The sequence below is a fragment of the Mycteria americana genome, chromosome 3 (assembly GCF_035582795.1).
Source record: "Mycteria americana isolate JAX WOST 10 ecotype Jacksonville Zoo and Gardens chromosome 3, USCA_MyAme_1.0, whole genome shotgun sequence".
Classification (NCBI taxonomy): Eukaryota; Metazoa; Chordata; class Aves; order Ciconiiformes; family Ciconiidae; genus Mycteria; species Mycteria americana.
In genome coordinates, this window is record NC_134367.1 from 83247884 (window position 1) to 83273702 (window position 25819).

A 25819-nucleotide genomic window follows, 5' to 3' on the forward strand; every position below is an offset into this window, starting at 1 on the left:
CTGTTCTTACACCCACAGTTCCTGCTTGTCCTACACCCAACGCCAGGGTGGGGGGCTGGCACGCTGGAAACCATGGGGTAAGGCTGGTGTGTCTGGGCACATGGCTGCAGACATCTATTGCTACCCAGGCACTCTGCCATACAAAATTAGCCCTGGTTTACGTTATATTGTCACAGTCATATCTGAGCATCTTTGGCTTTTCGTAGCTTAGCTGGGGGCCAGATACCCCATTAATGTAAACTGCTTTCTGGATTACAGCCACGGGAGGAAGGAGGTGCTAGTTTGTTTTAGAGCAGGTCCTTTGCCTGTGGAAGATCACAGGTTTTGGAGGGATTTCCGTCTTTTTCCACCACAGCTTAACAAGGACTGACATTTCGTATGAACCTCTGAACGTAACAGGACCCAGCTTGCACTGTGTATAAAGGTAGGAGAGAGTTGGAGTCCTCTCAGTCTTTTGGATAAACTCAGGTGAGATTCCAGGTGGTTTCTTCAGTAAACACACTCTGAAATCCCAGACTCTGGCAGGAAAGTTAGTGGCAACCCTCACCTGCAGAAACTCAGCAGCTGCATCCTGCAGCTCTGCCTCGGTCAAAGCTCTCCCCGAAGTCATCAGGAGCTCTGAGCTGAACCTGATGCTCCCTCTGGGCAGCAGGAACACCGGAGATAGGCAGCTACGAAGGTGTCTCCGCACCTCAGCAGCTTTTCCCTGGGCCACCTGTGGCCCTGCTTCTTTTCTGATTCTGGTCTCCTTTGCTTTTGGGAATTGTATTTTGCTGTAGAGTGTGACCACGTGGGTTTGCTGACGCAGCATCTGAAAACCGAATAACTGGTATATAGGTACATACTTGTGTTTTTGCCTTATTTCCTGTGCGCTTCCTTCCCCCCTGCCCTGTGCACACACACGGAGCATACCTGTAAAGACAAGGAAAAGGAGGTGAGCTGTGAGGTGAGAGTTTGCTCACGATGAGATATCCACTGTAGTAAAGACAACAGTTGAGTAAAAAAAAAGCCGAAGAGCATTACGAGACTGCAGAGTGACAGGACGGGGAAACAGACGGAGTGTAGGTAGATGTGAAGCGATACACATAGGGAAAAATAATCTCTGTGTACCCTCTTCAAGATCAAAATATTGGGATTTTTTCCATGGAAACATCAACTCAATGCTTGTCAGCAAGCAAAAAAAGCCAGTCAAATGTTAGGAATTATTAAGAAAGGACCAGAAATAAAGACAAGGATATGCTGTATAAATGTCACCGTATGAACTCCTGAGTCACCTGCTTTTGAGTGCGACTCTGATCCCTCATCTCAAAGAGGATATAGCAGAAGTGGGAAAAGTCCTGAGAAGGGCAGAAAGGGTGACCAAAGGTAGGGAATACTTTCTCTGTGAAAGGAAACTATGGAAGTCCAGTGAGCTGGAATCCTTCAACCTGGAGAAAAATGACATTAGGGAGGGTATAATAGAGGCCTACAGAGTTACGTGTGCCATAATGAAGGTGGATGTGGAGCTACCGTTCACCGTGTCTGCCAAGAGGAGAATTAGAGGCCATCAACTGCAGCTGGCCATAGCCAGGCTCGGAGCAAGCACCAGGAGCTGGTGCCTGGCGCGGTGGGTGGGGACCCGGGGAGCCCCTCACCGTGGATGCCGTGTGTGCCAAAGCTGAGGCGGGCGCAAGGGGAGGCTGGGCAAGCACCTGGAGAGCGCGAGATCCGCTGCGGGTTACTGACTCCAGAAACCAAACGGAGCTGAGGAAACCCCCGAGCCCCTTTCAGGGCCAGGCTCCGCTCAGGTGAGCGCTGCTTTCGGCTGGAGGGTCGCCCCTCTGGGATCTTTGCCCCCCCAGCCCACCTGGGCGAGCGCTGCACAGCTGGGCAGCCCCCGCAGGGCCGAGCACAGCCACAGCAAGCAGGACCGTGCGCAGCCAGGGGACAACAGCCTGCGCTCCGGGCCAGCTCCTGCCTCCGGTGTTTTCCTCCTCCTTCCCAGGAGGGGGATGCAGGAGGCCTCCTGAGAGGTGTGTTTGTGTGGAGGCAGCCACAGACACGGGGAGGGAGCATGCTGGCATAAACTGCTGTGGCCATACCTATGCTCCCGTGGGTTTCAGCACAGGAGAACAGAGTTTAAACAAGGTATCCCGGGTCATCGAAGCCAAACGCTTTCTGCCAGAGCCACATATGTCTTACGCCTTTCCCCTCAAGCTCCCCCAGCAAACCGGTTGGGTTCCTCACGCAGCGCTTGGGTCTGGGAAGAGGACAGGGTGAGGGTGGCCACAGCTCCTAAACACAGCAGGGCACGGCCCCCAGAAGCGGCGGGGATTGGGACCACAGACGTAGCAACGTGCAGGAGAGACCATTTGGGCACCTCAACACAAAGCCACCGCTGGACGTGCTTCAGGCACAGCTCTACGCTGCAAATAGGACCACCACGGCATCCCCCAGGCTTGACCCGAGCTCTCGCCTCGCCACAAAACTCGCACCGCGTGAGCTAACGCAGGTTTTGATGTCGATGTCCTTAAATTGTTTGTCTCTGTTTTTAACAGGCTTGTATTGATTTAGGTTAATTTAGTTACCCAAAAAAAGGGTTGTGCTGATCGCTCTAAATGGATTAAATAATGATTTTAGTTAAACTGATGGCAGGCTTGTGTGTAGACAGGGCCTGGAGCTTTGTAAGCTAATGACTTGGCAGTAATGCAATGAGTTTTTTTAGACAGCTGAGACCAAGCTGTTGTTTTAAATATAAGACCGTAAGTGTTACTGTTCTGGTAGATGGTCCCCAAACGTGATAATTTTCCACTAACTTGGGCTCCTTCTGGATCCTGGCAGATCTCTTTGCTAACTCTCGCTTTTCTGATAATAATTTGGCAAGTACTTTTACTCCAAATGGATTTTGGATTAAATCCAAATGTAAAACATGGAAAATTTCCATTTTTTGGCACGATTTTCTAATTTTTGTTCACCTTCCCAGCCTGCTAAATTTTCCACATTTTTGGCAATGGAAAAAAGGTTTATCCTTATTTTTTATAAAAATTCAGATAGAAAAAAAAATGCAAGTGAGCCCAGCTCCTGCCAACAGCAGGGACCTTTCCCCACAAGTGAGACCTGAGAGGAGGACAGGTCCAGAAGCAGCCACTGTTTAACTTCCTCACTCAGAAAAACGCAAGAATGAGATTAGCCCTTGGTCATTAAATCTTTCCTGCCTGTATCATCTCAATGGGAAGAAACCACTGTATCTGCTTAAAGTCTTTCCTGCCTGCCTCTGAACCAGCCGACTGAGCTTCTTCCAAGTGAATCTACCTTCACAGATCTTGTCTCTATCAAAGTGCAAATCCCATTCTGATTCATCTGCTTTCTCTGTTGATGTTTTTGTCTCCAGGTTGGGACTGAAATTTGAAGAGAACATGACTCCAGACCGATGAGTCACTGAACCTTGGTTATCCTTGATTTGCAAGGAAGCCTACTGAGATACTGAACAAGCCTTAGCTCAGAAATAAACAGTCCTGCAGGTAGGCTGTGATCCCTTCCTGTCTTAGGCAGGTTTATGGAACCAGAAGCAGAAAGCTGGTGGCAGGAATGAGAGGAGACTCCATGCCTCAGAGGACAGAGAGAACAGGAGGAAGGCAAATCTCAGGGCTACCAACAGGACAGCAATCAGAGACCAAGAACCTGAATTACCTAGGGAAATTAAGTACATGGTAACCCAGTGTGCCCTAAGACAAATATTTGGCAAAGAGGTTTCTATACCACTAATGCATGTCGGATCCTGGACTGTTTCAGCAGAAATTGGATCCCAATAACCTGGAGCACATGTAGAAGTGAAGCTGTGGGAGAAGGGCAAGACACAATTCAGGCAACTCAGGGGTTAGAGCATTTCTGGAGGAGCTGGCTTACCCAGAAGGAGTAACAAACTGATTCTCTGTCCAAGACATAGGCCAAGAGATCAAGAGAATCAGCACCCTAAAAGCAAGTGGGTTGTGTGAGACCCAAACACAGCAGCTTGCTGGGGGTAGTAGTCAGTAAGGGGGAGGGAAGGGCGAAAGCACAGTCACAAGGCAGTCCCACAGCCATAAACTTGCAGTCCGCTTGTAACTCTGTGGCAATAAGCATTGGGGAAGACATCCCCATCTTCACTGAGCCAGAGCAAGCTGCCGGTGGACGAATGCCCTTTCGCCCCTCCTTCTAACCTGCAGCATGTCCCCAGCTGTTTGTGCAACCCCTGGGCCTGCGACTGCACTCACCCCTCTCACAAACATCCTCGGTGCCCATGCCCAGGGTGTATCAGCATCTCAGGACCACTGGTGCATTGTCCCGATGGGAGGGAAAGGGAGCTGACGCTGCTGCGCACTTGGGATAAAGATACAGGAAGGCTGGGGCAAAGCAGGGCCCTGGATCCATGTGCCTCCCGGACCCCCATTCATTCCCATTCATCACCTGGGATTTAACATCCAGCCCCCATAAAGTAAACCACCAGAAGCCAGGAGCTCTTCCCCATCTTGTACCTGGCTCTACAACCCACTGAGCAAGGCTCAGGGGCTGATCATTTGAGACTTCTTATCCACAGTCTGTTAAGGCCAGAGGCTTGGGGGTAGAGACATTTGTCAAATAATAATGACTGTACCATCTTCTCACCTCGAACACCTGAAATGTAGGTGAACAAACCTTAACCAAAGCGACCAAAACATTTGCACAGAGCTGATGGGACAGCTCGACTGGGAATAAGGCCACTTATCCCCTCCTCCCATTTGCCATCAGGTGGTGTCTGAGAGCTCCTTCTGGGCAGCTCAAAGCTATTCCAGGCTCACAGCAGAAAACGCTGCCCATGAGGGATGCCCTGCCCTGGAACACAGCCCTCCCTGGGCTGTGAGTCGTAAAATAAACTCGCAGATCGGAACAGCCGGCTTTGCTGTAAAAGACTACAAAGCTCACAATGAGCAGAAGAATATCCTACAGAATCCTTCTTCAGCCTTCCCCGAGCCTCTTCCATGGAACAATTAGTGGATGCGCTTGTTTTGAACTCCGTGACTCACTCCTGTAATTCAGTCGTGGCCTGTGATCGCTCAGTCGCTTAATGCGGCGCAGGGAAACAGGCAATTGTGAGAATTTCCTCTCTCCCTCCCTCAGCCTCTCGCTGTAGCTCTGCGGCACGTTACACGCAGCGCCGTGCGACCGCAGTCTGGACGCTCGCATCCCAGGTGTGCTGGCTCACCCGTCAGGCCACACTTCCTCACAGTATTACTTGGGGATCAGGAAGGTTTCTCAAAGAGAAAATGCATCTCACTACCTGTTACAGTACTTTGTAATCCAGCTGCAAGTGCAGTCCTTTTGTCAATGGTCTTAGTAGTTATGCCGTGGCTTAAGGGCTCTACTAGGGTTGTATTGCTAAGTCGGTGTTTTCTGTGTGTGCATGAGCGTGCACGTGCGTATCTATAAAAACTCCATTAAAGATAATAGACTCTATTAAAGCAATTACACTGGCTAATGTCTCCCACATTCTTTTTTATTAACCATATTTAACTTTGCCAGTCAGCAGTATATTTACTGTTAGGAACTAGTAAGTGCTTTTTAATCCCTGGATTTGCAAAATATACACATTTGTGTAACTTTCCGAGTACATGGTAGGTACGAAAGACATTTAACGATTAAACCAAAAGTGTTTCCAGAGATTCCCAGCACCCACAGAAAGTGTTTGGAGGCTTCTCGGTGCTTACCTTGCCTTGGCCATGCTGTGATAATTTTGGCAGCAGAGCAAGGAAAAAGCCCTCAATAATTTGCCAACTTTGTCACATCTAAAAGAGAATGAAAACAGAAAACTGAAAAACTCCTCCTGCTGGTACCACACCTCAGAAGCCCTGCCTCGTGTCCATTAAACAGTGCTGGATGCCTGTCAGGATGAAAAGCCTATTTCATTCTCCATCTGCTGACTCCCAAGTGCTAAATTTCTGCTCTTAACACGAATGGCAGACGGGGCCGTTGCAGGAGCGGCCGGAGGGAGCAAGCTGCGGTGTCCCTCACGCAGGGCTCCCTCCAGCTGCTCCCTCGCAGCTGCTCCTTTGTCAGGGTTTGGGGGCGAGGGCTTCTCCACGTGATGCTCAGGCTTCTCGCTTGCCTGCTTTTGACTTCCCTCTGCTCGATCTCTTCTCTCAGACGCTTTTTTTACCCTTAGTCTCTTTGCCGTTTCCCTTCGGCGGTTGCTTTCCCTCTCACCACTCATCTTCATTCCTTTCCATTTCTCCCCCTTTTCCTCTTTTAGCTTCCCTATCTCTCTTGCTTTCTGCCGAACCACGCGCACCACCTTCTCCCTTTCCGATCATTTTCCCGAGGGCTGAATCACAGCAGCTGTGTTTGTGTGGCCAGTTGTATGGCCCCGAGTCATCTCCCCCAGCCTGGGGCGCGGAGCTGAGGAGGCTGATCTTCCTTGGCTCCCTCTGCAGTCACTGGGGAGAGGCAGGAGCCTCCAGAAGGTCACTCAGTTTTTAAGGCTGCCAAAAGACCTTGTGAAGACCGATGTCCTGCCACGGTCTGTCTGTATGACAGATGAATATCCTAACTTACGGGTTCTCAATTGGGGGCCAAAAGTTATTTAGTACAAATCCTGCTTTTGCACAGTCTTTTGGCACATGTCAGATGGATGGGGAGCACAAACAGAGCATCTTCCCTCTAACCAACGTTGCTTTTCCAGGTGCCAGACTTCTGCCCGCACCCTGACGGTCAGCACAACAGCAGACTTGCTGACAGAGCCTTGCAACAACTTCCCCCCCCAAGGTCCTGTCTCTGCGCTACAGACAAAGCATGTGGTCCAACTTCAATAAGCCAAGTGAGCATTTTCGCTCCTGTTCCTTTTTCGCTCTAAAAATAAGTATCATGTAAGGAATAAGGAAATAAAAGTGAAAAGGGAAGCAAAACTTTCCTTCTCACCCAACCATTTAAAAGCAGGTGTCCGCACAGTTTCCACAGCTTTCGTTTCGCCGAGAGAATGTCTCCCAGGGGCTAACTTTAACATTTTGAATGGAGCCATGTTTAGCCTTTTCAATAGCAAATCACACAGGAACTATGAACCACAAATGCAGCCTTATCTCCATCCAGACATTTGTTCCCAAAGAGATTTTTCCAGTTCTCTGTGATCAGACCAAGAAAATACAGGCAACATTATAACAACCCTCCCAGAGTTTCTCCGTAGGCACGCTCTATTGTATGTTGAGGTTGCTGACAAGCTGTTACATGGTAAAGGTCTGTTTTCTATGTAGAAATCTGGTCCCATGATCTGCCTGTGAAATTTTGTCAATGGCTTTCCTAGGATTTCCCCCCAGCCTGGATCACGGCTTTTATTGCTTGCTGATGCAGGAATGCAAAAATCTGTCGGAGTCGCATGCCCCCTCCCCTTCCCTGTGCATCTCTGCCCTCCTTTCCCTTTTAAACACTTGTGGGAGCAGGAGGGACGACCGCTGTCCCCAGGAAGGTCCCTTGTCCCTGGGGCAGGCTTGGCAGGACACTCTTCCCTACACTTATCCCTTCTCCGCAGGTCACTGGCAGAGGGAAAACTGGGTCCACGTCCACATGTTCTTTGCCCCAGAGAGCTCTTGGGAGCATTTTTGGTTAATTTTATTACTGACCGCAGGACATGATGTAACAGAAAAGTGTAATTATATGGCCTTGTGTCTGACCAAGGTGGCTGTTGTGGCGGTGGCTGCTACAGCTCGCTCTCGGCCCCTTGACTGCCATTCTCTGTGCAGCTGACCTGGTGGCTTTGATAATCAAATTTTTATTAGCCTGTCAAGTAAAATGCTGGCATTGAGCCATTGGCAAGTTGTAAAGCTGGCCAAATAATTGGAATAATAATTCACTCACATTGAATGTGGTCCATTTAAAGGTGGTGCTTATTTCCTGAATGGAAATTAATCTCTTCTAAGGATTTGGTTTAGATTAGTTCACTGCATGGTTTACTTGAGCCCTATAATTTTACCACTGATACGTAAAGTAGGTTCATAAATAGAGCAATAGAGCCTTGGCTGTGCTAGGAGATAGTGCTATGCACTAATGTAAATTATAAATGTAGAGTTAGAAAACCTAACAAGCCCAGCTGGCAAACTTCCATGTATTATCTCACAATAATTGCTTCCAGCCAGTAGACATTTTTTGTATAGCAGAAGACAGGTTATTTATATTATATATTTAGCCTAAAACTGTAATAACATCCTCTGGCAAAGGTATTATCTGATGGTGTCTGAAATGGAACCAGCTTTCCTCTTTCCAGGCATTAACAAATGAAAATCTTTGTGTCATCTCATGGCATTTCCTGAATTGGAGAATAAAATGAGGAGGATTTTTAATTCATATAGTTTATTTCTTAAAAAGTAAATCTATTTTCAAAAACCAGGTTTCCCAGAATTGTTACGTGTGGTTTGTATCACCTGCCAGAGAAATATTTCCTTTATGATTCTAATCAGGCAGAAACAACAGTACCACTAGCAAGACTGGCTCTTGGCTTAGCAGAGTCAGAAAAATACCTGTGAACAAGCAAGGCGCGTGAAGGTCACAGAAGAGAGTATGTTTTTTCCTGTTGCCTCAGAAATGCCTGGATGCCTGCTACGTTGCCCAACCACACATCCTCAGGCAAGTACTGCAGTAGTGAGGATGTGAAGTCAGCCATTGGGAAGACTAATAAGGGTACGTTTTAGAAATCTTAGGCAGAGACAAACCTTAGTGACGGGCCAGGCTCACTACTCAGTGTAGCTGTTCCATCTGCTGGGGATGACAGAGAATGAGAAAGCAGGAGGATGGCACCTGGGCTTTATGAAGGTATCTCAGGTGCTTTCCAGTCCTTCAGTAACTTGGGAGGACATAATGAATATTAAGGAATTGGTTGGCTTGAGTTGCCTTCTCCCTCCCCAGTCACAGGTCTTGGCCAAGGAAGTCTCTGTTGGTGTTTGGGTTAGGTGACTATTGGGTCCTGGCACAACCCCAGAAGGTCAGGCTGTGCTAATGACAGGATCCTTCTCGCTAAGCGAGACTAGCCTGACTCAGGGAACTCTAGGCAGGTCGGCTTAACCTCTGCCCTGGGCAAAGTCACTAAAAATAATGTAATTACTGGTAAAGAACCCAATCCGTTGTGAACTGAAGATGCTGACGTAATAAGTGCGGAAGGCATTAATGAAAACAAGCCTAGTCAGGCCTGAGACTCAGTATTCATTTTTTATGAGAGCACAAGTTTGATGGATATAGACCATCATAAATGTAAGAGTTTTCTGTCAGTTATTTGAACAATTATCACACAAAAGTCTGATTTTTTAAAAAAGAAAAGGTAGAACTATGTAAGATCAAAATATTCAATGGTATGAGACCTGGTGGATTGAAAAGGTACAGTTGTCAAAGGAGAACTGTTAAGGAATGGGAGCTACTGTAGTGAAGTCTGCATGGAGCAGTATAAGGCTTATTGCTGTTCAACGTTTTTATCAAGATCTGAGAGTAAACATAACATTTCTGCTAAGAAATTGGATAGTGCAAACACTGGCCAGGTGGCAAATAATGATGAAGAGTCACCTAGAGTGGCCAGGATTGCTCAGGAGAGAGCCCATCCGGGCAAGTGATATCTTAGTACAGTCCTAAGATACGTAGCTGAATTAGATATCTAAAAAGCAGGAATGCAGGCTGTACTTACAGGAGGTGAGTTTCAGAGGGCAAGCAGTGACTCTGAAATACTTTGGAGAGGTCTGAACAGAGAAGCAACTCAGTAGGAGTTCCCAGTGTGATGGGAGAAAAGGTGTTGACTGTCTTTGGACACACAATTGGTGAGAAGTGGGTAGGGATCAAAAGCCCTACATGAAACTGTTGCTGGAATACGTATCCTGCTGGAGTGTTCCCACTGAAAAAGAGCACTGAAGAATTTTCTGCCAGCACATCAAAGAGTCACAGAAATAATTCAAGAGCTGGAAAAAAAGGCCTTTCATCAGCTGCTGTAGAGTCCACTTTATTTAGTTTATTCAAAGGAAGAAGCTATCAGCCTTCATCACCTAGGGTATAAACACTTATAGTGGGGTAAAACCCCAGGGTGGGATTCAGTCGCCTAAACGCAGTCACTTACAGCATGTTGGACGCTAGACATGTTAATCCTCCTTTGGGCAGAGGGAAGGACGAGAGAAACTCTCAAGGCCCTGCCCAGTCCTGTGTCCGAGAGTCTGCTGCATAGCCACACGCTCAGAGCTAGGCATGGTGCGCACTCCCCGTACTAAGCGCTTCAGTCTTCCCGTGCCAGCGAGTTCCCCCAGCTGCTCTGCAAGCTCTGCAGGTAACAGAAGAGTTGTTTTAACAGAGCAGCAAAATCCCCCTGCAATGACTGCTAACGTAGCCACTTGCCATCAGAGGATAACCTGCAGTTCCTGATGTAGACTCCAAGGGCAGTCTCAGCACAAACATACATGGATCAAGTTGGATTTGAAGCCAGACCCCATCCTCCAGCTGGAGACCCAATGCACTGGGCTTTCAATCCCTGGACTGCGGTCCTGCCCTAGCGTCCCTTGGATTTCTGGCATGCAGTTCCCTGTCTGGCCGGGAACGTGTGTCTCGAGTTGCTTTACGTATTGGCACTTTTAATATCTTGTATTTGTGCTTAATACATCATTTAAATACTCCTACACGTATAAGGTATATTGGCATGAAAATGGGACAAACGAATGCGGCAGGAGCTCGTTGCCAAAGCGACGCATTCGAATGCTCTTCGAGGCTGGGAAGGTGAGCAGCTCTGAGGGGCCCCGTACAACCCAGGGCACTCGCCCTCTCGGCGTCCGCCGCTCCTTCAGGTGCTGCAGCCGTGCTGACCAGCTGTGGGCAAGGCGCAGCATCATTCCTCAGCCGGCCTCTTCCCCTGCATCACAGCACCAGGAGGTCACTTGATAGCACTGATGCAGTTAGCCGGGGACTGGCAGGAGCGTGGGAAAGCCAGCGAGAGCAGCCGTGTCCCAGTGCTGCAGGATGGGACAAGCTATTGCCACAGCTCCATGGTGTGAGGTGTTTGTGAGGGACTCCGTGCCAGAGTCACTGTGACTGCCCAGAGCCCCTCTATGTGATCCTCTCAATCCACACAGGAAAATGGATGCATACAACGATCATCTTACGGGTAAGATGACATGTTAAAGGGGTAAGGTTTATTAAAATGAATGCTACAGCCAAATCGTAAGAAGTTCAAATCCAAATACACGCATGCTGTGAAAAAAACCCATAATAATGACAGTACAATAGAAAATAATTCCGTATCCAGATGTAAAAAGATAAATGCAGGAATGGTTGTTTACTTAGTGGCTGTATTGTAATGTTTAAATCCAAGTTTCTGACAAGCAGTAGATACTCAAGAGTGTGAGACAAATAAACTTGGGGCAATTTGGGATTTGGGGGGGTTAGTACAGTAAAAAGGATCGTTGCTGAAAAAATATGCTTATTCTGCTTTTTGAACCACCAGTGCTCCTGCTTTCGTTTCTCCCAGTTTCGCTCTTAGTTGATCTATTGCCTTAGAACTATGGCTGGTCCACACTACTATGAGTAAAGGTCCCTAAAATCCATTTTTAAAGCCTGGAGAACAGCAATATGAATCCTCAGCTTGTTTGCTGGCAATCAGGTGTCTCTAGGGAAACTAATTCTTTTCTTGGACTAATTTAAATTTATAGGAAAGCATTCAGTCAAAACAAACATCCCAAGGCTTAACACTCTTGATTTGTATATCCACTGGATTAGGATTTCAAACGTTTTTGAATTATCTATAACATATAATTCTTAATCCCATAAATATTTTGAACTGAGTGGTAATGAGATATCAGCTTTACTCTTCTTTTGAAGTCTACCCTGACACCAGTTGAGTCACTGTCTTTGGAACAGGATCAGAAAATGATGCCAGTAAAGTCGACCAGCTGCTCCTGGTACAGCTGTAGATGAACAACGAAAAAGATGATGCTGGAAAGTGAAATGTATTCACCTGTAACAACAATCACATTAAAGTCTCATCAGTTTCTTTCAGATTTGCATGAGTTTGTTTTAAAAAGTTGTTTAAATGTTTTTAACAAAATCCTGGCTTAGCTGAAGTCTCTAGGAGTTCTGTGGTTTAATAACTGGGACAGGGACTTCTACCTTTTGCATTAAGCACTCCAATGTATTTTATTTACTCACCTATTATGAAGATTACCTTTATGCTAATCATATCACAAAGCATGTTCCAGAGTTATTGTAAGTACCCACAGAGTTAACTAAAGCACAATCAAATTTAGAACATCTCCTTTTGGATAGGGCATGATAGTATAGCTAAGCTAAGCACTGATTAGCTATAGCTAAGCTAAACTGCAAAAAAATTTTGCTTCAGTTCTGTGGATGAGCTAAAAATATATACACTTTAAAATTCTTTGCAGATTAATCCAAAATGCCCTTACTTTTACTGTTTTTTCATGGAAAACAATCCTTTGGGGATGAACTTCACCACTGAAAGTGAAATGAGTTCTTCTGGTTTTGGACATTGAAAGTGAAAATGGAGGAAAAGTGTAAGAAAGTGTTAGTTTTCCCTGCAAAAGATGTTAATGAGGGGAAAGAAAAGGTGGTGAGCTGAGCCGTGAGGTGAAAAGGAAGCAGCTCAGAGGCTGTGGCTCCAGCAGGACCAGGCAATGGAAAAGTATTGGCCAGGTTCTGGCTTGTGCAGAGGGCAGCAATGCGGGGAGCAGGAGCCCGTGGCCACAGCAAACCACTGAGCTGAGCTGCCATCTCCCAGCCTCCTGGCCAGCCATGGTTATCGTCATCCCTTGTCCTGAGTCTTCTGGTGAGACGTGGCAGCTTGGCTGGGTGCCCTGCCTCCCCATGGGCACAGCCTCCATCTCACCCTGCTCTGCGGCAGCCCATGCGGCTGCTCTGCCCTGGCCACCCCTTCCTGGCCTCCCACCTCACTGCAGCTTCCCTAGTCCATGCTGAGGCCATGCTTCAAAAGGTGCCATGTAAAGGGTTTGTAAAGTGAAGGAGAGATGATGAGAAGAATAGCTTGAGAAAATCCGTATTAGAACATGAGGACATGAGCATGATGGTTATTTGCTCTTCTGCTCTGTGATAGATGCTGCAGTGCCACACGTGAGCCTAGCTTAAACAGATCAAGATGTCTTGATCCTGGAGAGATCAAAATAAGTAAGTCTAACATGTGTGGGCTTTCCTCATTTTTATGCTAGGCAAAACCTTTTTTTTTTCCTGAATTTGACTTGAATTTGCAAGTGGAGTTGGCTTCCCTTCAGTGGCACGTTTTAGTGAATACGTTATTTACTACTGAAATAGAAAAGGTCTCTGGTGTAGCAGTGATTGGCTTGAGAGTAAAAAACAAAGATGAATGCAAGAAGAAGAAAAGCAGAGTTTGCAGCTGAGCTATGAGACGAACCAGAGGTCGTAAGGGACAGAGCTACAGGAAATCTGTTCATGATGGCAGCAGGTGCAGGGGGGAGCTCTCATACACTGATGTCAATTGGAAGCGAAGGTACCACACAAAGAAGCAGCCATGTGTAGACAATGAGAAGCAGAGAGGCCGAGACAAGGAGTGGAAAACAGAGGGGACAATTTTGAGCTGGCACCAGGGCTCAGGAAGTCGTTTGAGAAGGAAAGAGGCAGCAGCACTGCCTTCAGTACACAGGAGGGATTGTTAAAATTTGGTGGGATTTCTGATGCAGCATGTAATGCTGTAGTTTCACAGTCGCTTTCAACTGGAGAAAGGCTTTTGGTGAAAAAAAAAAAAAGGGTTTAAATCCACAGCTGTTCCCAGTTTACTGTAGAGCCAGAGAAATGCTTTTGCCAGCACAAAGCAGGCAGTAGCATGGGAGAAGGGGAAGGAAGGCACAACGGGAGAAGTAGTGGAGGGAACAGGCAGGACCATTTCTTTTGGCAGCTGTGTCTGTATATGCCATCATAACGAAAATTAGAAATTAAGAAATAGCAAAACACTCCCACTCCCTCCTGTCTAATCTAAAATAGAAGATAGCCATAGAGCATGACACTGTTAGGCATGCTCTTCCGTGTAATTTCTTACACCATCCATCTCACTCTAAACACCTAAGTACTGCCCAAAAGTGCATGAGGGCACACTGCAGGTGGGTAGATTTGTTTGTAAGCTCTGGATGTCTCACCATGTCATTTGGATCAGACCTTTCATGAAGGGCAGAATTCAAACAGCATTAAAACCCAAGAATACTATTCTCACCTACTAGTATTTGCTTCAGAAGTCTATCTGCTTCCTGCACCTTTTTCTCCAGGTATCTTAAAGTCCTCTGTAGAAACTATCTGCCATATCCCTCCAACTCCTTTCCAACAGTCTGACAATTCAACGAGGGTGATTGTCCAAAAGCAGCTCCTCTCTTGATAAAGGAACAGATTGCCACGTTCAATATATATATATACACACATATATATACACACATGCACTTACTCACACATGCTGCTGATTATCTACCGAGGTAATGAATTACAGTCTGCTGAGTATTCCATTGCGGTGGGACTTGTTTGTTAAATATACACATTGATGTGAGTACACATGAGGTAAGGCAAAGTCACCTGAAGCAGAAGCATTGAAGTTTCGGATAAACTTTAACTCTTGGAGTAGATTCAGAGCAAACGCAAAGAACCCATTAACGGGGCTTCTTTCTGAGTACAGATCATGCCGTGCTTCTTTTGAATATTAGTTTAGAGAACAGTTTACCTTTTGGTAGCTTTGGACTGATTAGTGTCTCTAGAACCTCTGCCATTCAGCATATAAGCAGCTGAGACAAGCCTGCTGCTGCTGCTGAGTTATTTGAGGTAGCGTGAACAAGGGCTGGCTGCAAAGAACTGCAGAAGGGCCTTCTGAGGCTGAACGGCGGACAATCCACAACCAGATGTAACTCACTGTGTGTAAACTGAATCGGCACCTACTGGTAAGAACAATCCTAACCTCTCATATAAGATGAATAGCTTTGAGATGATCACTGCCACTGAGAAGGAAACTAGGCTTAGTTACATATCAGAAAATATCAGCAGTCAGAAAAAACCCCAAATCAAATGTTACAGACTATTGGTAAAGGAACACAGAACACAACAGTAAACGTGAAGAGGCCACCGTAGAAATCCACAGAAATCCTGCACCCTTACTTAGCCCCCTCATCCCAAAAAAACAGAAATAGAAAAAATTTAGAGAGGGCAACAAAGATAATCAAAGGTTTGGAGCAGCTTCCGTGCAAGGCCAGTCTGAGTAGCTTAGCACCGCGCAGTTTGGGGAAGGGATCACATGATGTGGTAACACATATGGAAATCATCAGAGGCATGGACACATCGGGAAAAATCTCTGTTTCTTCAAGCATAAAAATCTGGCAGTTCTCAAAGGCAGCGAGCCATAGCCAGGCTCGGAGCAAGCACCAGGAGCTGGTGCCTGGCGCGGTGGGTGGGGACCCGGGGAGCCCCTCACCGTGGATGCCGTGTGTGCCAAAGCTGAGGCGGGCGCAAGGGGAGGCTGGGCAAGCACCTGGAGAGCGCGAGATCCGCTGCGGGTTACTGACTCCAGAAACCAAACGGAGCTGAGGAAACCCCCGAGCTGACATTGGGCAGAGGGTGGGAGAGTCCAAAGGGGAAGCGTTGTGCGTGCTGCCTTGTTCCTACTCTCGCGAGGTAACTGCCCCGGGTCTGAGTCGGAGGGAAGGCTGTGCTGGATGGGCCCTTTGTCTGCACCACTACAGCTGCCCTTTGATAACGGATTTCTCTCTGACCGATGGGAGCTAGCACTGACATCATCGGAATCAGACGCACTACAGCAGGGCTGAAGGAAGAAGGAGAAGGATGCGTGGCTATTTTTGGCACGTGAGGCACAGCGGCTCTCTGTCTGCTCTCACAAGTCAGGAAGGGCATGGACTGGAATATGAGGTCAAAACTCCCTTAGCGCGTCCTGTACGTCTTAATAAATGGACTGAAACCTGGGAACATCAGTAAGCTGTCAGTTTTTAGATAAACCTGGGCTTTTTTTTAGCAACTTTTCTGAATGTCATGACAACTTCCCGGTGCACAGGATGGTATTTTTAACTTCTAATAGCATTTGCTGTACCTGAGAGGGCAAAAGCATTTTTGAAGACTAGGATGGACGGAGGTCATCTTGAAAAATGCTGATTCTGTGCACATGGCTAATGTAGTGGATATGATGATCCATGATTGAAGCAGGTACTACTTTAGCAAAGTTGATACAAAGCTGTAGTCAGTGGACAGTCATAAGCTTATATAAAGCTTCTAATTATGGGTATCAATAGAAATAAAACTGACTGTCAGTAGAGAAACGCTAGGGATAGCATGAAATACTAGGTAATGCATGTCTTAACTAGGGAGGAGAAGATACATGGGAAATGTTGGGGGACTAGAATTATCTACAGCACAAAATAGGAGCAGGGCTTTTAGCAGAAATTCATGTTGTTGCCATGATATGTAAGTTCAAGGGGAAAGCCTCAGAAAAATTACAGTGATCTTGGAAAAAGGACTTGAAATGGTTTGCTGTATATTGTTGTGGGTTAACCCAGTAGGCAGCTAAGCCCCACACAGCCGCTCACTCACCCCCCCTCAGTGGGATGGGGAAAAAATGACAAAACTCATGGGTTGAGATGAAGACAGTTTAACAGGGAAAGCAAAAGCTGCGTGCACAAGCAAAGCAAAGCAAGGAATTCATTCACTCCTTCCCATGGGCAGGCAGGTGTTCAGCCATCTCCAGGAAAGCAGGGCTCCATCATGTGTAATGGTTACTTGGGAAGACAAACGCCATAACTTTGAACGTCCCCCCTTTTTCCTTCTTTTCCCTGACCTTTACTGCAGTGCAGAGCGTCATATGGTGTGGAATAGCCCTTTGGTCAGTTGGGGTCAGCTGTCCCAGCTGTGTCCCCTCCCAGCTTCTTGTGCACCCCAGCCTACTCGCGGGTGGGGTGGGGTGAGAGGCAGAAAAGGCCTTGACTCTGTGTAAGCACTGCTCAGCAGTAACTAAAACATCCCTGTGTTATCAACGCTGTTTTGGTCACAAATCCAAAATGCGGGACCACATGAGCTGTTATGAAGAAAATTGCCTCTATCCCAGCCAAAACTCATACATATATATAAATGATAGCACCTTGCAACAAAATGCAAAAGCTCTGTTTGACATCAAGAGATGTGAAGCCGTACAAAAGTAACGAAAATACATAGGGAGCAGAGGCTGATTCCACGTTTAAGCTTCAGAAAGGCAACGAATACCAAACTATCTAACTGTATGCATGCCTTGCTGAATTCAGCGAGTATCTGACATGTGAGGCAGTGCCAGAGAAGGGCCCGTGAACAGTCACCTGATGGCTGTAAGACCCAAGCAATGCACAGTATGGCTACATTTGAAAACGAATCGTTTCCCAATAGCGTATTTGGCATATATATTTGGTATAGCCATATCCCCCCGATGCTGGGACTGCAGCTCCCCAGGACGTGCGGGAGGGAGGCTGTACGCCTCTGTATGTGTGGCAGAGGCGGCTCTTCTGGTGCGCTGGTCCCTTCAGGCTGATGCAGATGGGGAGTGGGACGGCAGCCGCCTTGCCTTCCCTCCCAACTTAACACCGGTGTCCTGCAGACCTGGGGGAACAGAGAGCGGACCGCCTTAGACCACTGCACGGGCAGGGACCCGCCTTGACCTGAAGGACCCTTGCTCTCTGGGCCTATGCACGGCTCCACGCCCGGGCCCCTGCGCTGAGGACAGCCCTCACGGCACCGCTCCGTCCGCTCCGCCGCGACCCTCAACACCCTCTAACGCCGGGCCCGCCCGCGGCCCTCTACCCTCCCCGGGGCGGTGGAGCCGCCCTGCGGCCCGCCCCCGGTTGGGAGTGGCCGGCGCCACCGCCGCTTTCCGCCCCGGTGAGGCGGGGGGGGGGGAGGCCGGGATGTGGCGGCCGCAGCCCCGGCCGGGCGGTACCGACAGGCGGCGCCGCGGCGGCGGGGGGGAGGCGGCGAGCTCAGGTGAGCGGGGGGCGGCCTGCGGGCCCGGCGGCTGCTGACGGGGAGGGCGGCCCGGGCCGGGCCGGGCCGGGCCGGCGGCGTGAGGGGGGGAGAGGGAGATAACCCGCCGTTGCCCCCCTCCCTCTCCCCCCCTCACGCCGCCGGCCCGGCGGGGCAGGTGCCCGGCCGGAGAGCTGGAACGGCTGCGAGGCGCCGAGGGAAGCCTGTGAACGAGCAGGGGGCGTGGGGGAGCGAAGCTGAGCCCTAACGGGGCCGGGGCCGGCAGCGGTTCTCCCGGCTGGAGGGGCCGGGCGGCTCGGCTGGACGCTGCCGTCAGGCGGGGAGGGCCGGCAGCTCGGGATGCGGGGAGTCATGGGCTTTTAGGGTGAAAAAAATTCCATTCCTAGGGTGAAAAAAAGCCCTTTTAGGGCTTTTAGGTTAAAAAAATATGGATCTTTCATTTTGCAGGCTGAAAGTTTTGGGGTTTTTAATTTTTTTTTTAACTTCCCGGTGATGTTAGCATTTATTTCACAGTAAATGTAGTCTAGGAAACCGTGTTACAACACTGAAATAACAGTATTATTATTTTTTTTAAACTCAAAAAATCCTCTAATTTCACCTCTGCCAGTGTGGAAGCAGTTATATTGATACAAAGATGTGTAATTTTTTTTCTTTTTCTAAATAACCAACTGCACCGAGGGAAGTAATGGTACTCTTAGAAAAGTCACCTATATAGTATCTCTAAACTTGGTTTAAAGGAAGAAAAAGGAAACTGCCATCTTAATGGAGAAGCGGCGTGTATATACTTTTATGAATAGCTGAGTTTTAAAAGACCGTGACCTCTAGTGTGGATGAGCTGCCCTCTTCCTCCTCCTCCCTGAGAGCAGCAGCCATCAGCCGGCCGAGTTAGGGCTGCCTGCGTTACCAACACTGGTGCTAGCGAACGGCTGTTCGGAAATTCTGGAAAAAAACACTTCACCTTTCCCCAGGAGAGCTGGGGAAGAAAGGCATGTCACTCACTGAGTGGGTCCGCTGCCTTTTGGGTTGTTGGGGTATGTGGTTCTCGGAGCTCCATTAGTCCAGCAAGACTTTCTGCAAACACTTCAGTTGTCCTTGCCAACGTTTCAATAGAAAACAGCTCATTCATGTTTTGGTAATCCACGCTAATCTTTGTGTACAAGTACTTGAGTAACTTTTTGCTATGCTTCTGAATAGTGATTTAAGAGCTCTGCAGTGAAGTGCTTTTAAGCTTTTACAAAATACACTGTGGACCATATATCAGCAAGTGCTACTGGTAATTAAAAGTAAGTGAGAGTTTTCAAAGAAATGAACAAAGTATACTGGGATGCATTATGTCTGGTTTTGTCCTTTTGTATTTGTTCATTTACTTGCTAATTTGCAGTTAGCTTTACAGTAACTCATGAAAATGGGAGAAGTTCTACTTTATTAAACTTTTCTTATCGTTTAAATACTAAGTCCCTTTAATTATGTTGTATGGGTATTCCTCCATCTCATTGCTGAAGTTAAAGTTGTTGTGGTTCCTTCTAGGAAGGCGTTGACAGTGGTTTTCCAGTTGAAGGTACAGTAGATTTTTACTATTGATAGGGCTTTTAGGCACTTATGAAACTGAAAAGTAGGGATGTTTAAAATAAATATTTGATTTCAAAAGAAAAAAGCTGAGTTTAGGGGTTTGTGGTTACTTAAAATGTTCTGGTTATGGTGGGTTGAGGGAATGTAAACAAACCCCTAAATGCTTCTGAACAGGGTTTTGTACACTTGAGATTAAGACCGTGTCCAACTATGTATTTTTTTCTTACTTCCCAGTGCTTATACTATCAAAGTTACCAATTTTTTGTGTAGTTCTTGGAGATGGGGCAGTGAAAATAACCTGTTCTCATACACGATACTGATGATTACAGTGCAGCAGCACTCTGAAGAGCAGTCAGAGGCAAGTATTGTATTGCGGCTGGCTTCCTCCCTCTTTAAATTTAGATAAATCAGCCTTTGTTCTCTTCAGTGAAGTGAAGTCAAAAGTTTGGGCCTAAGCTGCTGCTGCTGGAATTGTACTGGGGCCATGTAAGCAAAGAGGATTTATTAGCACCAGGATAAATTAATTGTGACGAACAGGAAGACAGAAAGCATTGCAAACAATGTTTTGTACTCGCAAAAGTGAAAACCCTAAAGGTTAATTCTGACTTTGTTCACAAATTAGGCACACTCTGTTAGGCTTTTTTTTCTCACCATAACTTGGGCCTCTGACAGCTACTGAATCACCTGACCTTTCAAATGAGATTTACTGGAGTGTGTAACACCTCCCGAGCGCTCATCGGGAGTTATGATTTTTTTTCATTTTAGCATTTGGTTTCCTCGAGCAAACCTTCCTTCTAATTGAGCTGCAGACAGGCTGCGGCCTTTTCTCGTTTTGGCCATAATGCATATTAGCGACTCCTGTGGAAAGGGGTTTTCTTGCCTTCTTCGGAGTATCAGCCTCAAAAATGAACCGAAAGGAACCTGTGGAGTTGCCATAGTGAGTTCCAAGTTCATCCTTAGCATCTTGTGTCTTTTCTCCAGAGAGCGGCCCTTTCATGCTGTGTCACTTAGATTAGGATTGAGCCTGGGGTATGTTGTAATACTGTTCAATACTCTTGAAGGAAGAGTGCTGCAAAACCCTTATGTATTCGGGATGAATGTGCCCTTTGTAAATCAGCAGTCACACGAGGAAAAACTTGGCCCTCTGGCACTGAACAAAGGCTACTGTGCCTATGTTAAGCATGGTAGTACCCTTATTTGAAGGTGTTTACTTAATTCTGTGTAATGTTAACTATTTAACACTCCATTTAATTTTCTTTTTTCTTCTCTTTTAGCATATAGGCACAGATTCCATTAACTGCTCACCTGAAAAATGCTTTCAGGGAGAAATGTTTCTTTATCAAGCCTCCTAGCTACTGCTGCCGTGGAAGCTGAGATCCCCTATCGACATACTTTGTTTGTTAAACATGAGTTTTCTGTATGGAAATTGAATTAGCTATTGATGTGGAGTTACTTCCCTATTTATTGATGCTGAGAATGTAAAGTGGCTTAATGAGTAATCTGAAGTCTGCAGACAGAGTGGTGAGATCATGTGCTTGCCTCAAGTGGGGTTTCTTTGTTCAGCGCAATTCCTTTGGGGCACGCAGAATTTGGATTCTGCCTCCCCTTTGTACGTACTGTACAATGCTGCTCCCTCTGTTTCAGACCCTCCTTCATCTTATAGCCACGCTTCCTTCCAGTACATACGTCTCTTATTATCTCTGTGTGAAAAATTACTAATTGGGACCCTGCTGCCTAATGGGTATGATCGGTGGCACTTTCTATTCTTTCCTACCCCCTCCTCCCTTTCCTTCCTCTCTTGCTGCTTTACAAATAGGTGTGTTAGTTGTGTGACCCTGGTGTCAGAGTAAATTGTCTAGTTACTATGCTCTTTTTGACTTCTGTCAGTATGTTTATTTGTAACATTTAGTGTAAAAAACATTAAAAGTGTAAAAACATAAAAAACATTTTTTACAAGTGTAAAAACATTGCCTTGAAAAGTAAATATTTACTACATAAACAGCTGTGTACTCAGAATTGGGGAGGGAAAGTGAAAAATGCGTTTTCTTAATAGTGCTTAGCTAGCTCCTTTCATTTCAAAGGTGTATGCATTATGTGTATGTACAGATCGGATCAAACAGCACCTGAGTCAGAACTGCAAATATAGCGGTAATTTATTAAACACAGTGTATGTATGCTGAGATGATAAAATCTCCTTGGAAAAGAGCTTTGTGGGAGAAGTGGCTGCTTGAAACTAAGAGCAGAATGAATGTGATATGTGTGAACTTTCCCTGTTCTCTGCAATGGCAGAAGAGTTGGTTGTTTGGAGGGGTTTAGCAGGCTCTGGTTGAAAGGTTTCTTGTGCTGGGCTGAGCGGTCAGTGGGGCAGAAAACCATTACAGAGGAAAATCTCTTAGTAGAGCAACTTTGAGGCAACCTGTGGAGCGAAAAGTCAAGAGGTTGATAGTATTGTAAAACTAAGTAAGAATGAAAGGTTTAGTATCTGTGGGAGAAGCAGGAACTGGGAGTTGGTATCGTTAGATTTTGCTGAATTGTTTTGCAGGTCTCCAGATCTGTGTAAGGTGAGGCATGTGGCATCGGTGTAGCTTTTCAAGACCTTGCTAAATTCTGCATAATAATAATAGTGGAAAAGTAAAGGCAAATGATAATGATGTTGTCAGTGTGCCTCTAGATAATGAAGTTTGACAGTGGCTTCACAACTTTGCTGATTGATGGGGTGAGCAGAGTAGTCCCTAGCTCAGCTCATCTAGCTGGCCCCACTTTGAATTTAGATCTCCAGTCAGGCCTTTGGTCTGAAAAGTATGTTTTGAACACTGTAGGAACCCATTCTTAGGGTCTCTTTGTTTTGTTTTTGGAAAACCATAAGGTCTCCAGAGAGCTTGGGAAGTGGAAGGACAGTTTTTTCCTGCTAGTAAGCTGCTTCCTTGCTGTTTTAGCGGGTTACTGAAAGTATTTTGTTTCCCATCTTTAATGATATGATGGTAAGTATCCTTTCCACTGACATATCAGCTTAGATCTATGGTTTATCACTACTGCAGATATACAGGCACCTGGAATGGTGCTGGTGGAGACTACTTGCAAGGCCAAATGCTTATAGCCACAGGCTTTTTTCTTACGTTATGGCTACCTAATTCTTGTGGTCTGGTTGTTCCCCTTCCCACACACACAAATGTTTTACTTCAGGGAAACATCCTGAGGTTCCAAGGAAGGAGCATGACCGAGCCTGTTCGGTGTGGTAAATCCAGGCAGTCTCAGCTCCATAAAATACCTGACTTTTTGTTGTGAGGGCTAAGCTGAGCCTATCAGGAAGGGCTTGTTTTCCCCTGTTGTTGAAGAGCATAGCTTTGGGGATAAGAGCTTTCCCTTCTCTGTTAGAGTTTTGGTTACTGAGGTTGAATTTCATGCGCTAGGCGAAGGTCCAGGTGCTTCCTGTTGCTAATGGCCCATGGAGACCCAGGTGATGGAGGAATAGGCAGCACAGCTGTTTGCTGGGGCTTGGCTGTTCCCATTTCTAGAGCAGTGCATTAACCTGTCAGTATTTGCACTAATACCTCAGGCTGTGATCAGTGGGACTGAGCTGTGGATGCGTTGTGTTCCCAGCTCCTCCCTTGAAAAACGATAGGCATAGCAATCTCAGGAGAGCAGGACAGACAACTGCTGAGTTTGACTCTCTTTTGCATTGCTGTAGCTGGATTTCCTTGATTTTTAGCATCTTTGTGGTTGCTGTGCTCCTAGCAGAAGTGACAAGGAAGGGGTGCCTACGTCTACGCATCAGTAGCGGTGTGGGGTCTCAGGGGCACGAGATGCTCTCGGACACCCAGGCTATACTGTTGCTGCAGTGGGGCAGCACTGTTTTGGCAGGGCACCGTGCTGAAACTTTGCTCCCATCCTGCCAAAGCCCTCGGTTAGGAGAGCAGTACATTTTTATTTGCTTAGAGCAATGAAAATCTTGAGACCCTCTTGTTGAAATTGTATGAGAAGGGCCTGGCTGCCCAGTGCAGCTGTTCCTCTGTGTGGTTTTGCTCCTTTGTGTCAAACTAGTTAATAATCAATAGGTATTTCATTTCCTCTTTCCCTGGGAAATCTGAACGTGGTTGTGGCAAGATGGCTGCTGTAGTGTTCCCGTGCTTGTGGTCTGCCAGGGTCTTGTACAGACTTGGCCATGAGAAGGGCTGCTCCAGTTAATGGTTCCCTCTGAGCAGGGCACCAAGGCTGTCTGTCTGCTTCCTGTGAGAATGAAGATGGGGGCGGGGGGGGAATCTTGCTTGTCAGGGGGTCTCGGGTAGCTGTAAGGTAAGAAAAGACCAGCTCCCACTTCTTCTGTTGTGTGCAGCGAGCACTAGCAGTAGGGTGTTTGTTCTTTTAGCAGATTGGGAATTTTCCTGCTACGGTGCCAGCTTTTGTCAATGACAGAATTTTCTGTGGGATCATCTGCTCCAGTGCCAAGTTAGGAACCAGTTCATGTTAGCTGAGGAGATGTTCTCTGCCTGCCTTGAGTATAGGTATGATGCTTAGTTTTTTGGAAGTACATTTGTTGTTCTTTCCTGTATGAAGTAGGACTGGGAACTAATATCCAGTATCACTGTTTTGGGAAGAACAGTCCGTAGGACTTCTGATCGCCCTTTGTGAAATCTGCTGGCTTGCCCTGTTGTTCTTCAGGGCCTTTAGTTTATCCCTTAGAGTGCAGCTGGTAAGGTTTTTCATCTTTGCTCGGTTGAATAGGCTGCGAATATTCATGACATTCACTTTCCAAATCAATTTCATATCATTTTAAAATAATTTAGCTTTGTTATAACTAGTGATAACAGTGTGTAGCAACACTTTTGCTGTGTTTCTGGTGAGCTTGGTGTGGCACTGAATTTCTTGATGAGGGTCCAGACCTTTCTACTGGATCTGGACACACATATTTCTTATGTTACTGCTTTCTGTGCTGCCAGGTCTTAGTGGAATTCTGTGTGCTTTGCCTAGACATTAAGTTGGAAGCCTAGGTGTTAAGTGTGGCCGTAGCGAGTTCAGAGTGGCTGTAGTTTTAATATTGAAAGGCCAGTATGACTGTTCAGTGCAAGCAGTATGAGAAGTACATGGGGTTGCTGTCTGTCTTCCAGGTCTCTTCTTAGGAGCAGTTGGTCTACATGTTAGCTGCCTAAAAATGATCTCCAATGACTTGAAAATCATGATATATAATGTGAGAGAAGTTTTAAATGGAGGATTACAATGCAGGGAGCTAAGTAGGGAATAATAATAGTAGTAATAATAATAAAAACCCAAACGGACCAGGTAAAGACAATGCAGAGGACAGCTTAAGGCCATTCTAAGGAATTCTGTGTAGCAGCCTGTGTATGTATTTTGAACACCAACATTGCAAAGCAGTGGAAGAAAAAAGAGACCAGCCCCAGAAATCCCTCCAATTCTAAATAAAACCAAGAAAGAGGAGATACAGCAATAACTGTATTTGTGCACTCAGTTATATAGAACATATACATCTGTGGCACGGTTATGGCTGCCTGATACAGCTGTGTGGCAGAGTATTCAGGCTTGCGTTTTTCTGTGCCCATGTTATTATTAGACTTCATGGACTGGATAGGGTAGAGGCAGTATTCCCTGGGCAGAGGTGGTCTTCCTCCTTGCTTTGCCAGGAAATTTGTGTGAGAGGCAGATTTTGTTGCAGCTGTCAGAGGTGATGTTAGATTTTTTTTTTGTGTGTGTGTGTAATGCCATTGGCACCATTTAAGGGATTAAGTTTTTGAAAGGGAAGTGTCTTCAGACAGTTACAGTCTAGCAGATGGCTCCGTCTTGTTCTCCAATTGGCAAGCAGCCTAGGAAAAGGTATCAAAATAATTTTTAATATAGCAAACTGAGTAATGCCTTGAGAGAAATGCTCTCCAATGTTTATACAGCCAATAAAAAACCTCAGTAATAAACATTTTGTGAAATAACTGCAGTAGATCAAAGTGACATTTAAGTGATGCTCATGAGCATCATTTAATCACCAGCTAACTACTAAAGGTCTGCTGCTGTGGAACAATTGGAGTTCCTGTGTTGTTATGCCTTACTGTGGCTGTCTTGCTTAAGGTGCTGACCGTCATTGAAGCTTGTGATTTCTCTCTGTGTGTGTGTATGCTTAAATGCTGGTTGAGAACCTATTTATTTCAAGTACTGAACTTTATTCTTAATTTTGTTCATGTTGTTCATAGAAAGTCAGCTGTCTCCAGCTTCCAGGATGTGATGAAACTATTATTTACTAGCTTCCTTGTGACTCCTTTGTGGAGTTAAATCCGAT

At 46.4% G+C, this 25819-nt stretch overlaps 1 protein-coding gene across 9 annotated transcripts in view; it reads left to right on the forward strand.

The window, feature by feature from the left end:
• The first annotated feature begins 17823 nt into the window (after positions 1–17823).
• DISC1 (DISC1 scaffold protein) overlaps positions 17824–25819 on the forward strand; it is a 212929-nt gene continuing 204933 nt past the window's right edge. For 8 of the 9 annotated variants that reach the window (XM_075495878.1, XM_075495880.1, XM_075495879.1 and 5 more), the window contains exon 1: positions 17824–17970. In XM_075495878.1, the coding sequence (XP_075351993.1) occupies positions 17895–17970 (76 nt within the window). In that variant the 5' untranslated portion in view covers positions 17824–17894. Of the gene's footprint in view, positions 17971–19172; positions 19254–25819 lie in introns of those variants that run through there. The other variant, XM_075495883.1, reaches the window with a different exon arrangement.